This window comes from Amphiura filiformis, chromosome 10 (genome assembly GCF_039555335.1).
Source record: "Amphiura filiformis chromosome 10, Afil_fr2py, whole genome shotgun sequence".
In the NCBI taxonomy this organism is placed as follows: Eukaryota; Metazoa; Echinodermata; class Ophiuroidea; order Amphilepidida; family Amphiuridae; genus Amphiura; species Amphiura filiformis.
Window position 1 is genome coordinate 60120431 of NC_092637.1, and position 17782 is coordinate 60138212.

Genomic DNA, 17782 nt, shown 5'->3' on the forward strand with positions numbered 1-17782 from the left:
AGTTCAGTTTGTCCATTTGAAACAATAGTTTCTTCATTGCACTATATGCAGCCTATGGAAGTGTATGTTACTTGCTTTTAACTAGTACTAACTTGCTTGCTTGCTTACTGACTAACCTTTTGGTATATTTTGATATGCCACAAAGGTATGACCCCCCCCCTCCCGTGGTGCCAAATGAAAGAGAAACTAGATGCAGTCATAATTAATGTGGTCCCCACACAAAGGTGTGTAAATAACAAAGATTTGTTCATTCACTACATTTAAGCTGCAGAGTGGATTAATGAAAATGTAGGCAAAATGTGCAAATAAGCTCATTAATATTCATAAATATACAAATTAATTAGGGGCCTACATTATTTTTCTTCTCTGAATATCAACATGTGGTTTAACGGCAAGGCATTCTGAGACTTCAGTGAAGAAATGCTATACACTATACATGTAGGCCTATACAGTATCATGTAAATTGACCATGCGCGCCAGCCATACCAGACAAGTCATAGTAACCATGTCATAAATACCTGATATACAGTGATAATCACCATCTCATCATGCGTTTTATAAAATGCTTATCTTAGCTAATGACGGACTAAAGAGAAATTAAACTTCTTTACTGTCATTAGGCTTCCATTTCTTTGTCTGGATAAAATGAATATGTATAGGCTTGATTCTGTTCAGTTATTGTTATCATTTCTTTTAAGGGAATTACAAAAAAAAGCCATTTAACTCACAAATGTACTGGCCATTACATTGTAGATTTTGGTCCAATCCTTAATTTTACTACATGTAGAAGTAAATTTTCAGTGAAAAAAACTTAAAATTTGGGGGCAAAGTATGGCTCACTTCCAGTTTGTTTCTGGGTTCCAATCCAATTTGGCAAAATTAATAGGGGACATATCTGACAGTAAAGGCTAACATTTTATGGAAAAGATATACCAATATAAAAATGGAATATGGCTTTTTAAGTTGACGGTAAGCACTGATGCCAGATTAAAGCTTACAAAGTTTTTGGTCACTTTTTCATATTGGGCAGGGGGGTGTTTATTTGAGATTTGAGGGAGAGTGTCTGTTGTTAACAGAAAATACAGTATTTATGTTTTCAACTGGTAGACATATTGATTTTTGATAAATTAAATAAACTCATGACAATCTGTTGTCAGACTGAATCCCATCCAGATATTATTGATGAGATCTGACTTTTGAATCATCTTTTGTGGCATCACACACACATACCCCTTTGCCTGCCAACCAGGTACACACAATTGCCAACTAACAATACGCAACACTCAGTTTATAATTTATGTCTAGGCTGGGCAAACGTTGACTGCAAACATGTAGGCCTACATGATCTATGACCCTGTTTACACAGAGAGAAGTCGACTTCAATTGCGACATCGAATTCAGATTGCGACTAAGGATTAGCATGTAAATTATTTCTTAACGGGCTGTTTACATGGTAGTCTACTTCAAAACAAATTGTGAATTCAATTTTACATGCCATCAGTTGCGCATGCTTCAAATAACCATTATGAAGTCGACTTCTAATTATGTGTTCGTTTACACTGCAAAAAAGTCATTTTTGAATTCGACAAATGTTGCTCCGGGTCGTCATTTGAAGTCGACTTCTGAAGTCGAGTTCAAATTACGACAACCCTGTTTACACACAAATGAAGTCGAGTCCACTTCATTTGTGTGTAAACAGGTCGACTTCAGGCTCTGTGTAAACGGGGTCTATGATATTATTTTATTTAAAAGTGAATAAAGCAAAGAAAGAGAAAAGTTTCATTTCAGAAAGATATGGGCCAATTATTGCAAAATGGCTTGTGTAATATTATTGTACTTTCTGCGTAGCCCTACCCGATTGGTACATTTTTGGCCCTTTCTTACATGTAGCTATAGTTGACATAAAGAAATAATGCAAAAAAAAAATTAAATAAATAAAAATAACAAGTGACGTCATTGGGTTATGTAATTTGTGGAAGAATAAGCATTTTTAGTGAAAATCACATTTCTGGCCATAATGATCTTTGGATGACCTTTGACCCTGAGTTGGTAATGTAACATTTGTGCCCCCACCCAATGGTCCTTGTAACCAAATATGGTCAAATTGGCCTAAAGTATATGGCTACGATGGCTCGTTAAAAGTTTGACAGAAGAAAGAAAGAAAGAAAGAAAGAAAAACAGTACAATCGCAAATTGGAAATTTGTGATTGTAATATTCCTATTTTACAAGACCCACAGAAGTTGATATTCAGTTCAACCTATACTTTGAAAAGGGTTCTATAATCTCAGTGACTTTAAGGACTTCTGGCTTTTGGTATCTGCCTGTCTTCATGCCTACAAAATGTAAGTCGTTGAAGTCTACAGAACCCTTTCCAAAGTATAGGTTGAACTGAATGTGCTTCTGCGGGTCTGGTAAAATAAAACAATTATTATATATTTTTTTTGTGTGCATTTTTTACCAACTTCTTTTTGTCAACTAGCTACAAGTATGTAAGAAAAGACCAAAAATGGACCAATCGGCTAGGGCACAGTATGTATGCACAATTAACTTTTTCGTTATGTTTCCTTTCCCATATATTTAAATTTGGGCTGCTTTTCAATTATTTGAAGGGTCCATGATTCGTGCTGGAAAGTTTTGGTAATCCTGGTGCAAAGATTTACCAACATAATTATAACTACCCACCTGATGCTGTGGAGCGGGTTCAACATAATTATAGCATTCATCAAAAAAAAAATTGAAGATGTTCCTCTTGAATTAGCATGATTAAGTCATTCATGCACAAACAAGTGTTATTACATGTTAATTGGCATAATCAAAATAATAAATATGACGTAAATGCATTTAAATATGAATGAAGATATGCTTTGAAACTTATAGAATTTATGTACCGTGTTAATGTTATAAGTGTTTTATTTACGTCCCAGTTTTAAGTGCATCCAGGATATTCTTAAAAGACCCGACTTGGATACAGTTGAGATGTGTACAATCATGTGTTCAATGATATTTATACAAGAATTACACAGTGCATAAAATGAGTTCTGCTGAAAGGACGGTTCTCAAACAAGAATGATGACTCTGGGGCTTTGAAAAAAAACAGGTCTGGCTATAAGAATAATATGTGACCAGCTCGGACAAAACCCGGAACATGTTTTTGAGTTACATGTATGCCCCTAACCCTAACCGCCTAGGGGCTTTTCGGCGACGGGAAGGGAAAGAAGGAAGGAATAAAGAGAGAAAAGAAGGAAAGAAGTTGTTTGCTCTGGGTGGGATTCGAACCCGAGACCCCTCACATGCCAAGCACACGGTCGGCGACACCTTGCCACGGGTCTTGGGCTTCGCTGGCCAGCGAAACTGCGTGCCTATATATCACTTAGGGCGATTGCGTCATCACACCACGTGGGATGCATGCACGAACAGCGCATATATCAAGTAGTATTTTGTAGTATACAGTACGGTTAGGGTTAAAGATGAAATTCAATTTAAAAAAAAAAAAAAAAATCCCTTTAAAAGGGAAGGCCAGCCTCAATGCAGAAGAGGTCTTGTAAATAGTTTGGGTCACCGTGAAAGGCATTTTTAGGATCACGCTTACATCCATGTTACATGACAGTTCACCAAACCATCAATGGTGAGAACATGCACACTGAAACAGCAAAAAACATTAACTCCTATAACTCCTGTCAACTCTTTAATATTACTCCAAATTGTTCTGTCATTTTGTCTTTACTGCTTTTTACCCATGCTTATTATTAAAATCAAAAAATACACTGCAGTTGTTAGTTAATTCGCTATGTAAACTCAACTTACATGCACATTTTATTTTAAAATGATTTTATATTATTTCGCAATGTATAGTTTACTATAAAGTAGATAGTGGCAAGCACATGATAAAGGACTGATCATTCACTACAATCTTCACTTTTAAACTGTATTTTTGAATGTGTTGATTGTTAGTCCGAAACTCCTGCAAAGCTATGGACATGGCATCTTACCTACTCCATTCTGTAATAGTCTGCATTATCCATAAAACGATACAGGATAGGATAGATAATTACTTTGACTTCAATGTGGTCCATATAATGAAGATTTTGATTCTACAACATTATTAGATCTGTTATCAACATATCAATTATGCACTCACAGGCAACCAAACATCATGCTATGCTCAGTAGTCCACTGATATGACCTTGTTCCAGTGATCATTCCCCGCTAATTACTAATTTTTGACCATGTCATTTTTTGGATATACTGATTGCTGAACAAGTTTATATTTATATGTGTAGGCCTAACCTATGATAACTTTTTAAGTCATAATTAATTCAAACATAACTTTGGCATTACTCAATCGTTTTGTTCGTTGAAACGGCAAAACATACTTTCTTTTCCTTGCAAATCGAATTAGCAGGCATCAAAAACATTTCCACCACAAGAAGTAAAAAAAATAATTCATACCAATAGAAGAAGACTATAATCTTAGCTAATCTTTAGTGTACACAAATCCCATCTCAGAATTAGATACCAGCCCTATGGGCTGGCGAAAATCAAATTTTGGGATTCTTAATTTCATGGTATTTGACTGTGGGACAAAGTGGACTTTAAAGTCCTTGAAAGTACTTATTAAAGAGAGGTTTTATTTTAAAACAATAAATAACAGTTGAACTATGATAATCCCTATTCAATCCTGTGTAAGGCAGGAAACTAATTGGCACATTACTCAGATCAGCAATTTGGCAAAAATATCAAGGTATGATTTACAAAATTATCCATAAAGTATTGATGCTATTTATTTTGGTGTCATTTAAAAGCTTATTGTCTAGTGCTTACAATTATATTCAAATACTGAAATGTCAAAAATGCGACTTGTTCCTGGTTTTGTTGGAACGGGTCACATATGATGGTGGAATTTTGCAGATGACTTGGGTCCGATGAGAAAAGTAAGCTTGAATACGCGGATTTAGGGTTTCTCTACCGGAAGTCAATTTGTGCCGAAATTCCTTCCCACAATGCAATAAGCGTTTTGCATTAACAATAGATACAGTTTGGAGGTTAATCAATATTCTTTGTTATGCAATACGCATATTGCATTGTGGGAAGGAATTTCGCCACAAATCGACTTCCGGTAGAGAAACCCTAAATCCGTGTATTGTGTGCAACACACACTGGCACACCCTTCAAGTTGTAATGGTAACATTCACACACAAACAGACTGGAATGTGTTAAATATTTACATATCAAGTATTCTAATATTAAGCACTCATGTTCTATTATGAAGACAATATCATTCATGTTCTCAACATTTATACCAACACAACGGAGGACAACAAATAGTCCTATTGGTTTACTCAAAGTTGGTACATTGTTTGCTGTGTGTAAAAATATAGCATTTTATCCTGAAGCATACCATGTACAGGGACAAAGGGTTCTTATAGATGTCAATATTTTGCTTGGGATGTTTGGGTCAAAACATTGCCCTATGGCTATGTAATAATGTCAATGTTTGGTCACAAGTGTGTGATATCAGATGAAAAATTGTTACTGTGCTCTTTCATAAAATGCACACTTTCTCAAATATTTCAAGAATTTACTGACCCCCCCCCCCCAACAAAATTAAAACAGAAGCATATGGCACCTAAATCTGACTGTGTTCTATCAAACACAAGGCCTAAAATGGTTCTATCCAGTTATTCCAGAATCACATTTCCACTCAATTTTATTTTAGTACGGTTTATTGATTTTTCTCTCAATTTTGATGTTCATGAAGAGAACATTTTTATTTGATTGACAAACCTTGTGAACCTTCTGATTCATGTGATCAACATAAAAATTTACTTAATTTTGTAAAGGAGCTACAAATCTCAACGATCTGTTCACTGCACTTTGATTTTCATAAAACAAATGTAATCTTTTCTGACATTTCATCTGCATCATTTTACACCAGTAAACAGTGTATTGAACTAATGCTTCATGTGCATTTATAGCCATCACGTATAAGCCTACATCAATAGTTAAGAAAATTAACTTGCTTTCAATTTTTAAAAACATCTACACATTTTGTAAAAGAAAAACAAAATATTTTCCTTGATACAAGGATTTAATTAAGATCTATTTAACTTTAAAGCATTGATTCTTTCCTCAGTTAATGAAAAAATAACATTAAACACCTGAAAAGTGTAAATATACTCCTATCCTAGGTGTAGATTCTTTCTTGTGAAGTAAAGTAGCACTGCTTGATAGCTAGAGCAGTTGTGTATTCCCTGTTGAAAGTCTGTCAGACATAGACCTTCAAATCACACAATGCATCATCTTACATGTAAATGTTCTTTGTTTCACCTCCAGTTTGGAAGTGAAGCAGATAGATGCGTATTTCTCTGGGTACAGTATGGATTTGTGCATACTAAACTAATCGCCCAAAGCGTCATGACAATACACCATGTTTAGTGGGTGGTTTGTTGGTACTCTTGAGCCAAACCCAAGGTAAACCAAGTGTAGGTGCATTGGGCTGCAAATAACTAAAACTGCAGCTTATGCATGTTTAAAATACATCCTCTATCCATGAGTATTTTGGGTCCGGGGTACTCAAGTTTGGTTTTGGTAGGGACGTGCGCTGAGAATTTGAAAGTGGACCCATAAATATACCAATTTTTCAAGAAATTTGGACCCATTGATATACCAAAAGTCAAAATTTTCGGCCGAATTTAACCCAAATTGTCTTTGTTTTTACAAATTTTCCCAACATTTTGGGAAAATTGTGAAAATTTTGGCTAGATTAAGGAAAAATTGGGCTATTTTCCAAAAAAATTGAGAAAATTTTGAAAAAAGGACCCATTCATATACCAAAATAGGCTTTGAAAAAGGGGTCATTGATATACCAAGAGGCTGAAAATGCTACCCATATTTGTGGCACGTCCCGTATGGTCATTTCTACTGAGTACCCCCGGATTTTGGGGTCCTCCTTCACGGAGGGTCATCCACAAAGGTGTATTAGGGATACTTTGCAAAAAGCTGAAATTTGAAAACTCCTATACTTTTGAACAGGGCAAGTGCACAAAAAAGCTGAAAATCAGAACTACGTTGCATTTAAAAGAACTCCATTTATACTAGCTAGTTTTGATAGTTATTCAAGAGGTTTTGCTCCACACCAATTATCATACAACCACACCAAGTAGAGATGTTCTCAATTTTCTCCTCTGTAACATCAGAATTTTGGTCAGAACCTTTGACTAAATCCTGGATATTCTTGTAATGTAAAAAGATTTGAGTATGAATCAATGTTGATTCTTGAAAATATTCAAAGTCTACACATGTGCATGTTCTAGTTGTCCAGTGACTTGATATATCATAATTACATTCATAGGGGTAGATGATGAGGCATGGTGAACCAATTCCCTTCATATTATGTTGATTTCTATGTAGACCTTTTCAAAGTTTTCACAAAGACAGATGACAGCACTTACACTACAATCCCGGCCATAAGTCGTTCGAACACTTGTGTAAAAGTTTGATTGTTTTGACCGGTATTTTAGTTATAAATACTTAACATACTGAAATTTAGCTTTCTTTGGTGTAAAGTTTGAACCCGTTCCTACTACTACAACCCTCCCCCTTCCTACCAATCAATGTTGGATGTCTCTAAGGGTGCATGGCCAAATAAACAACTACCAACATTGATCGGGGGGAATGGGGGGCATATTTGCAGCTCTCATGTTAAAGTGTTCGAACAATTTCGACCGGGATTGTAGTTGTGTTTGCGAACAATGTGTGTCACTGGCAAGCGCTAATGTGAATTTAAGCAAGCGCAAGGATGTTCACTGGTGTATGCCAAGACTAGTATAGTCTCAGGGTGTATGTGCATTGTTTTTTTGAAAAGGTTAGATACTCTTATGTATAAACATGCATTATGTAATTTGTAAGAATCAAATGATTCCTTCAAAATGTTATTGTCTCTTATAACCCTGAAATATTTTATTTAGTTCCTGAGACTTGAATTACCGTACCTTTATTACTGGAAATTGGCTTTGAAAATCTGATTGTGCAGAATTAGATGCCTCATTGTTGTTCATTACACTTGCGTGTTGTATTGCTGATGGACTGTTGAACTGAACTACCTGTGCAGTTGATGGTACCAAGATACATCTCTTGATTTGATCCTGCTTCTGAATCGGTGGTAACACAGTGGAACACTTGCGTTTCTTCATACTCATACCTGATTTTGCATGTTGGTAACTTGGTATTTCCAAGAAAGTTTCATTTCACGTTGGTGCAGTGTGAAGCTAATGAAGTACCGTTCAAGTTCACTCATTCTTCTTCTACACCATGAAAACCATATGAACACAGAAAGTTTCTAGCTTGTCTTCAAGTTAACTTCATCATACTGTACTTGTAGAATCAAAGACGAAGATACTTCTCTGGTAGAATACTACTAGTCTTCTCTACCTCCATGTTCATAATATCCAGTCAAAATAAATGGTCTATAAAGTAGTTTTCTTGTGTCACCAACACTCCATCACTAATTCCTACCGAAACATGTAACTTAGCCTGGCTGTAACCATAGTACTTAGCAATTAGGGTCCTCTTCAGAATCTGCTATTATTCAAATGCAGATCCTTCATTGTGTAATTCCAATTTGAGCAAAATAAGAAAGCTCTCGACAAGTCCATCCAAGCATTACAAATTTGAATACTTACTATTTCTTCAAATTCTAAAACTAGTGCTGCAACTTGTTACACAAAAACAATTTTCTTCTGTTGCAAATATGAACATCCATATCCTACTCTTCCATGCGCTGGAAAAATACTGTATTATTTCACTCAGATCTATAGACTACATTTTGAAATCACATTTGAAAGTGAAGAATGAAGATGTTGATGCCTCTCAAACTTCTCTCAAGAACATTTTTCAACTGCACAGCTTGAAGCTCCCTGGTTACAGCTGCTTGATCTTCTTTTGATCCTCAAGTCAGTCAAATCAATAATTTGGTTGCATAACAATATTATTTCCTGTCTTCTGCTACAAAGCATACTATAATTCCCATTAGCTGATTCATTGCATATTGAAGTGGTAAACTGTCACTCAAGTTCATACTAGTACATAAATATTACTAGCAAGACCATTATACATACATTTATGTACTAGTGCACATACAATGTATTATAAATTATGCAGGTTTGTCCTTTCTTCCTCTTTCTACTGTTGTGATGAGTCTCTTTTTATTGATAACACAAGTACTAATCCAATTGATCTTCCATATATGTGACTATTGACTAATTGTTATTGTAATTAGTTGTTTCATTGATATCAATATCTTCAAAGTTCAAAACAACACTCTTTCAGCGTGTTTCTACTCAGCACCTCACATTACCACGCTTTCACCTTCACCCGTATTTTAATCCTCTCAAGGGTCGTTCCACTATTATTAACCACCTCAATAGGTGAATTTTATCCCCACATACCTGGAGATAGTGTAACTGCTCTTTTCAAATTGGAATCACGTATTGCTGAAATCAAGAATTGGATGAATGATAAAACCGAATTCTTTGTTGCTAGCTCTGCATATAATTTGAAATATATGAACCAACTCTTAACGTATGTGGAACAATTATCAAACCATCTGATTCTGTACGCAACCTTGGAGTTCTTTTTGATTCAACCATGTCTATGTCATCTCAAATATCTGCTGTCGCTCGCTCTTTAAATTATCATCTTCGTAATATAGGACGCATTCGCTGTTATATTGATAAAGATACTTGCAAAGTTGCAACCATGCTGTCCGCTCACTTGTTATTTCTCGAATTGATTATTGTAACTCTTTATTATATGGAACAACTGTAAAAAACACACAAAAACTACAAAAGATACAAAAGAGAGCTGCCAGGCTTGTTTTCAAGGCAAACCGTATGGAACACACCACTCCTCTGCTGAAAGAGCTTCACTGGCTTCCAGTAAATGAGCGTATTACCTACAAACTACTCACATTCGCTTATAAAAGTAGACATGAAACAACACCACTGTGTACATACAAAAGCTCCTAAAATCTCACACATTTTCTGATGGTATGTTCCTACAATCACATGCTGATGGCAGTCTGCTTGAATGTAAAAGAACTCACACAACATATGGGAATAATGCCTTCTGCAATTCTGTGCCAGCTCTAGTTCTGGAACAAATTACCTGTAAAACTTTGTACTTCACATAGTCTGGCCACTTTTAAATCTAATCTGAAAACCTATTTGTTTTTTATTTTTTTATTTTAAGTTGTACATTTTACTGTAGCCTAAGATGTAGTGTAAGTTGTACTTTTAAGATCATTGTAAAGCGCTTTGTTCATACTTATGGTAAGGCGCTATATAAATTCCGTTTATTGTATATTGTATTGTGGCTGACATTACCGCGCATTCACCTTCACCCGATCTGTTTCTGCTGGGGCCATTGCTGCATATTCCTCGCATCACCCCAAATTCACTCGAATTCACCCGCAACCATTCCCGGTGTTGTCACTTAACATTCAAAGGCGTAACACATGATCATTCCCAAAGTAAAAAATACTCCCCTATTTTGCACGGTTTCAAGAACATTTTCGTCATTTGTTACCCTTATTTTATACGGAGTTGCAAACGGGTACAAATTAGCCTTAGGTACACTTTTTACAAGCACCCCTTTTTTAACATTTCAAGAACACACAAAAAAACACTGGTTCTGGATTCACCAAAATATACCCTATTTTTTAATATTGAGTACACCATCGTTAAAAACAACCCTATTTTTCAAACATCGCGAACATAGTTTACAAATAACCCCTTTTTTGCGAAATTGGGGACGATCATGCATACACACAGTCAATGTTAAGTGACAACACCGGGCAACTCAGTAGAAACACACTGTTTGTATTGGCTTTTGTGAGGGAGGGCATGCCATGGAAGGGGCATTCCAATGTAACAGGTGGTATGGGTATATGCAGCAGTCAAAGGTCCCCTTTTTCAGGCTCTCTGGCATTTCCAAAGACCCACAATTGGGAAGCATGCTTTACTTGAGCTTCACTTTCACATTATTAAAAAAAATAATTTCCAGAGTCTATATGATTTGGCCCAATTTAGTTTAAACCAGACCAAAAAATCTGTTGAAATTTCAGTACAGAAGAACATATTTTGCTCAAAAATCAGTTCTCAGTTCCCAAAATTCCGCACACCCACCCCCACACCCCTACCAAAATTGAGTGCACCCCCCAAAAAATAGATGGTTGTTTTACTTCCTGTGAGGTGTTTAAAATCACTGTGATTCAGATAATACACTGACAACTGAGGTAAACTGCTCAATTACTGGGAAGTAGATGTGCAAACATCCATGGTAAACAGGGAAAGTGATCTTCAACAGGATTATCTTTCTGTAGACAACAAGATAAACCCAAATCCAAGATGAGAAACTTACCAATCCAAGCTATTTATAATTTGTCAAGTTTTGAAACACCTGTTTTAAATATGCACTGTAATTTGTAAATACCAGAAGTGGTCTCTCAACAATGAATTAGTTAGATCTCTGCTATAATTCCAAGAGTAAAGACTCAATGAGTTTAGCTCATTTATGCAAGGTATTTATAGCAGGAAATAGTCCCATACAGGCCCATAGCCAGGATTTATTTGGGGGTGCTGATTTTGAAAAAGTGGATTTTTTTTTTTTTTCAAAATTTTGACCTTTTGGACTGGGGCGGATTTGGACATTTTGGACCAAAAAGGCATAAAAACCTCTATATTTTTTTTAGCTTGCTACGTTTTGCAAATGGGTCTTTTTGGGTCAAAAAAGGGGACTTTTTGGGCCTTTGGCATTTTTTTTTGGCTACGGGCCTGATCCCATAAATAGAGAGAGGATATTCTTTCAAAAGGTGATACATATACTAGTACTTCCTCTAGCTGTCCAACAATCTCAGTTTGTAAGTTGTGACCATATTCCTGGGCCATCAGCAATCCCAAGTTTACTTGGTGTTTTCTATCATTTCCTTTCCTTTCCTATTTAGTTACTGAACTCAACCCTACTCAATATCATCAGCAAACATGCAACAGGTGAAAAGATGTGTTTTCCTATAGGATTACTGATGGGATAATCTGTTAAACATGTAACTGATCAATTTGAACTAATAGCTGTAATCTGAACATTATACATGTATGCCCACAGAAAAGGAAAGGTACTTTTATTCCAGTGTGTGCAGTGCATTGCAAAGTTTCACTTCCACGATTTTTGCAACAAGGAGCATTTTGATTGCCCTTAAAAATTCGAAGTCAGGGTTGGTCAGTATTTTTTATTTTACTAAATTGTTAAATATACAGTCCACATAAAATATTAAAAAACACAAGTTCACCACAAAATATGATGGTAAACAATGGTCCAAAATGTTTGTCAGGCTCAGTTTTTTAAACATTTTGTGAATTTAATTATATGAACATTCAAATATGAACCCCCCCTAAAAAAACCCCTATTTTTTCAGATTTTAGAATCAGTCGGAAAAGGGTTTTTTTAGGCCTAAATAGCACACAGCACAGCAGCATGCTTCTACATGTAGTTCTCCTTCCCATTCTGAGGCACAGCCAGAATTTTTCAAATCATTTTTCAAATCCAGATGAGATCAAAATGACTTTCAGGGGTGGCAAAATTTGACAAAATTGGTAATGGTAAAAATGGTGGGTGTAAGGGGAAGGGGAGTGGGGACAAATACAAATAACAACATGAAGTATGGTAACCCTTACAGGAACCCTTACCACAACCTTAACTATATTGGCTCCAAGCCGTCAGTTTTACTGTAATGATAACAGCTCTCTTTAGTGGCAAACAATCAAACTGATACAGAGGACTCAAATCAGTCAAAATAAGCTAGACAGACATGCTGGAAACTTTCAAATTGAGATAATTTAAATTGCATCACACAATTCTTTCAAAAAATACTTTTAAAACATATTTTTACTGAAAATTACATCATATAATTATAAAACGAATGCACATGACAGCTAAAATCTGAATTTGCAACATCTTCAAAATTCAAATAAAATGTTCTTTGTGTATACATCTTTCATCTAATTATGCGGCGGCTGCAAATTGGTTCCCTAGCAACACTACACAAAGATCTATTTATGGGCAAATAAAATGGATAAGATCAAATGTCCATGAAGGTCTTCCCAATCATCTAATTTGGTTATGCATGCTATTTTGTGAATTGCTGAGGACAATAAAAAACGCACATACAAACAACAACAAAACACCTTAATTGGTATGATCAATTTTTAGAGAACAAATATATTGTTTATAGATTCTTTTGTGTTATTATACACCAACAATTGTGTGTTATATCATAATGATATGTACACGGCAGAGAATAAACCAATACATCTATTCTTATTCTTTTCATTCAAATGATGTTATTAAGTTAATTGAAAGAAAATCATAGATTTTACCCACTGAATTACTTGAACTTTGACCCCGTTTACACAGAGCCTGAAGTCGACTTTAGTCGACTTTGAACTTGACTTCATTTGTATGTAAACAGGGTAACCATGTTTTGAAAACGGCTTCAAATGATGACCCACAGCAACTTCAAACTAGACTTTGTCGACTTCAAACTAGACTTTTGTAGTGTAAACGAACATGTATAAAATTAGAAGTCTATTTCACAATGGTTATTTGAAGCATGAGCAAGTGATGGTATAAAAGTTGAATTCACAGTTTGTTTTGAAGTCGACAACTGTAAACACCCCATCAAGAAATCATTTATGCTAATCCTTAGTCAGAATCTGAATTCGATGTCGCAATTGAAGTCGACTTCACTGTGTGTAAATTGTGTCTTTGACAAAATCAGTTCTATTGTCTCTCTCTGAATGCAATTAGTCTAGAGCAGCCCGTAATAAACACTAAACAGGGAGTCAATGGGTACACTGTGGCGCTGTGCTATCATTTAGACATGGCAAGGAACCAATCGCATAACGTTTCTTTAGTGTTCACAAATTTAAACTATAACTGACCCAGTGATATCAATACATTGACATGCATCTTGTAGACAGATCTTTGCAAATATCTGGTAAACAGCACGTTAACTTACCTTGATTTGTTGATGGGATATGTTCTTGATGAGGGGTAATAATGAGCCGGCTTTAGATGGGTCTCGTCTCTCACCCATACTCCTGTTATCAAAGAAAAAACGAGGACAAAATCAAGTGGACAGTCAGTACCTGGTAGTACAATGTTGTGTGAGTGATACTTGGAAGTACAGCAAGGGTTTACCTAGTTAGAAGGTCCCATGTGCAATAGCTGCTAGATGTCTTATTTTAGATGTGCTCAATATTATACATGTACAACATGTTCAAAGCAGAAATTTTCAATAAGGCAACTATTGCAGATAGGGAGGTCTTGAACTGAACCTTGCCCCCACATGACTTCTACTAAACATCAGGTACTAACAATACCAAAATTACACAGGCAGCCTTTACATCCCAAGTTTCCCATTTTAAAAAGTCACATGTCTGATTTGATTGTAGCAGGTATGTTTTCATGTTATGCAGCTGGCTTCTAAGTTACCCAGAACCCTGACTGAGTCATTTCTGTATCCTGTACCTGTGAAATGCAATTGAAATTGAAACTTTTTTTGATAAATGCTGTTTTAAAGGGACATCACGGATATTCAATATAACCACTGTTTTCCTGACTGCTCCATGAGCATAAAGCTCAACTTCATCATTATATATATATCATTATCTCATCATATGCGTAAACAACAACTATTACGTGAAAGAAAGTGTCACTTGGCCTACGTGTACAAAGTGCTGCCTGCTTGGATATGGGGTAGTAGGGGTATTCACTGGGGTATCTATTTTTTGATAGTAAATGCTGCAAGATTTCAAAAATGCAGGCTCCTGACCAGAGTTTGAGGACATAATGGGGTCTCTGGAAATTAAATTACCGTATTAAACCACTCGGGTATAAGCCCACCCCCTAGATGGCAGATTTCACTTCAAAAATGGGGTGGGCTTATAACCGGGAAGGGCTAGTGCTTGAATTTAAAAATAAGAACAATCACCCCCATTTGTACATGTATATGCCCAATGTACCAGTAATTTCTATCTTCTACATGTATGTCAATTTCTTAAAATTATAAGTGTGGAATGTTAATTATCGACTGATATTTTTTACAAATTTGTTCTTAAATATGAGAGCAAAGCATTGATTTGAATTTTAAAGAACTTGGCCAAAATTTAGCACTGGGCTTATACCTGAGTGCACCCTTGTTCCCAGAATGTTTTGAAAAATAGGGGGTGGGCTTATAGCTGAAGGTGGGCTTATACCCGGGTGGTTACGTGCCCCTTTTGGCAAACATTTACAAACATTTCTACGGCACTAATGTGACTTCGTTCAGTCCTCTTTCTCTGAAGCTCAAATTTGAGCTCAATATTGGAACTTCAAAGAAATTGAAGAGGGCCTCTGGAAGGGAAAAAGAGCTGGAAAAGGTGCGTCTTGAGGGCGGCACCTGTAGACCCAGTGTAAATTAGGTACACTGTTCAACCGAACCTCTCTGGATAGTATACTAAATAGCAACAGAGCCCGAAAGTAGTGCTACACTGTACTTGTACCCCTATCCGGGTTACGTATGTTTTTTGAATTTGACTATATGCTTGTGAGGTGACAAAAAGTTTATATTGGTTACATGAAAATAATGTTCCATATTCTACTGATAAATCATCACCATTCGCCAATGAACGCTATTTGCATCGGCTGCCTTTTTGACCCATAAGTACATGAAAGCAGTGTTCGAAATAAGCATTTATCCTCTTGTCACTGGGGACAACCATATTGAGATATATGTACTTATCCTCTGGACAACCACTTTATTTTATCTCTTAAATATGGCACATTTGGGGACAACCAAAATGTTTTGAGGACAAGCAGAATTTATGCTTTAAGTTGTCCTCAGGACAACCTCCATATTTTCCTTATTTCGGACACTGCATGAAAGTCATATTTCGCCTATAGAGATCCAAATGCAACACCCTGTGTGTTTAAAAATATGTAAGTAATAATATGATATTTAATGTAATTTGTAAAATTAATTTGCCCAGTTAATTTGCAAAAGTTTTCAAATTTGAAAATAAGGATTATATAAAATAATGAACCCATGGCTTTCATTACAACATACATGAATTATAGGCTGTCTAGTAGTAGGCGTAACTATTTTATTTAAAACATACATTTCCGCTGCATGGGGTGTGCAAAAAGGCTCAAATGACTTGACCCTTTTAACATTCTGTCAAATTCTACATATGACAAGAACAATGATGTTGGATTTCATTTCCAGAACTACAAAAAAATGTATGAGATGTAAAATCTAAAATACATTTAATATCATTGCTAAGATTATTTAGATAATATTACAGATGAGGAGGAGGATGAAGATGAGGGTTTAAGGTAAAGTCATGAGGTAGAGATAGAGATGAAGATGCAGGTAGAAATGAAGGTGGAGATGGAGTTGGAGATAAAGATATTGATGAAGATAGAGATAAAGATATCGATGAAGATGGAGATAAAGAGGGAGATGAAGATGGAGATAAAGATGGAGATGAAGATGACATTGGAGATGGATATAAAGGTGGAGATAGAGTTAAGGTCCGTTCATACTACCACCGCATTTGCGATGTGTTGCTTTGCGATGTGGTGCATTGCTGCACTGCATCGTACTGCAAACTACTGCATTGCGATATCGCAATGAAGTTAAATACATTTTAACTTGGAAATGCGACGAGTTTCGGTAAAAAGTAATCGATATATCGGCATCGCAAATGCGGTGGTAGTATGAACAAACCTTAGAGATGAAGATGAAAGTGGAGAAGGTGAAGATGAGAGATAAATGAACCACAGATGTATGTTACATGTAGGGGTAAGAGGCAGAGGAGGAGGAGGTGGTGGAGGAACATCAAGGAGAAGAGAAGAGAGATTGATATAATGACCTGTAATTAATTTCATTATCTGTGCACTAGTTTGAAACCAGTCAAATTGAAATAACTGATGTAACACAAGGAAATTGGCAGGTCCCCTGGGTAGGCTTATTCTGATTGACATTTCAAATGACAATGTGTTACATTAAAACAGGGTGCAGTTGAACTTCAATCCTTGTAACTATTGGCAAATAAATAAACATTAATGTTGTCGCCATGGAAATCAAACAACATCAAGATTGAAATGATCATGTAAATCATAACCTAGTATGTGTCATGTGATTTTCAAAATGTGTATGATAAAGCCTGACAAAAAAACCTAGTAAATCACTGACCTAATCCATTTGGCCTGCCCATCTTTTGCCAAATATATTCGGCAGGCGAACTGACATTGACTATTCATGTGTTAGGAGAAATGATTTGGTGGAAATTAATTAAGACCACTTTTTCTCTCACTTAACTTGGATTTTTGGTGCAATAGCACTTGTATGTGTAAGGGGATGCTTGTACATATGTAAGTCCTACAATGTAAGTGAGGCTTATAGTGGAGGGTGCGAATACAGTTAATTTCTATTATCAGTCAAGTGGATTTCAGGAATTGAATTCATTGATCAAACTTAATTGCGCTAGACTTGTTGCTTTTTACTTTCAAACCCACAATACCATGGTGCTATTTTTAACACTGCATCAATCAGCTTCAATCAATGAATGCATACAAACTAAATGGTGCATTATCTGTACTGAAGCTCAACTAATTAAATTGATTCTTCCTCATTCATTTTTGCATAATCAAAAGTAATAAAAATCTTTTTCGTGACCAGAGGGG

The 17782-nt window shown here is 35.9% G+C and overlaps 1 protein-coding gene across 3 annotated transcripts in view; it reads right to left on the reverse strand.

The window, feature by feature from the left end:
- The window catches only part of LOC140163092 (dual specificity tyrosine-phosphorylation-regulated kinase 4-like), a 61615-nt gene that overhangs the window by 39454 nt on the left and 4379 nt on the right, over positions 1-17782 (reverse strand). For 2 of the 3 annotated variants that reach the window (XM_072186467.1, XM_072186466.1), the window contains exon 1: positions 7993-8291. In XM_072186467.1, coding sequence (XP_072042568.1) covers positions 7993-8199 — 207 coding nt within the window. In that variant the 5' untranslated portion in view covers positions 8200-8291. Of the gene's footprint in view, positions 1-7992; positions 8292-14072; positions 14155-17782 lie in introns of those variants that run through there. The other variant, XM_072186468.1, reaches the window with a different exon arrangement.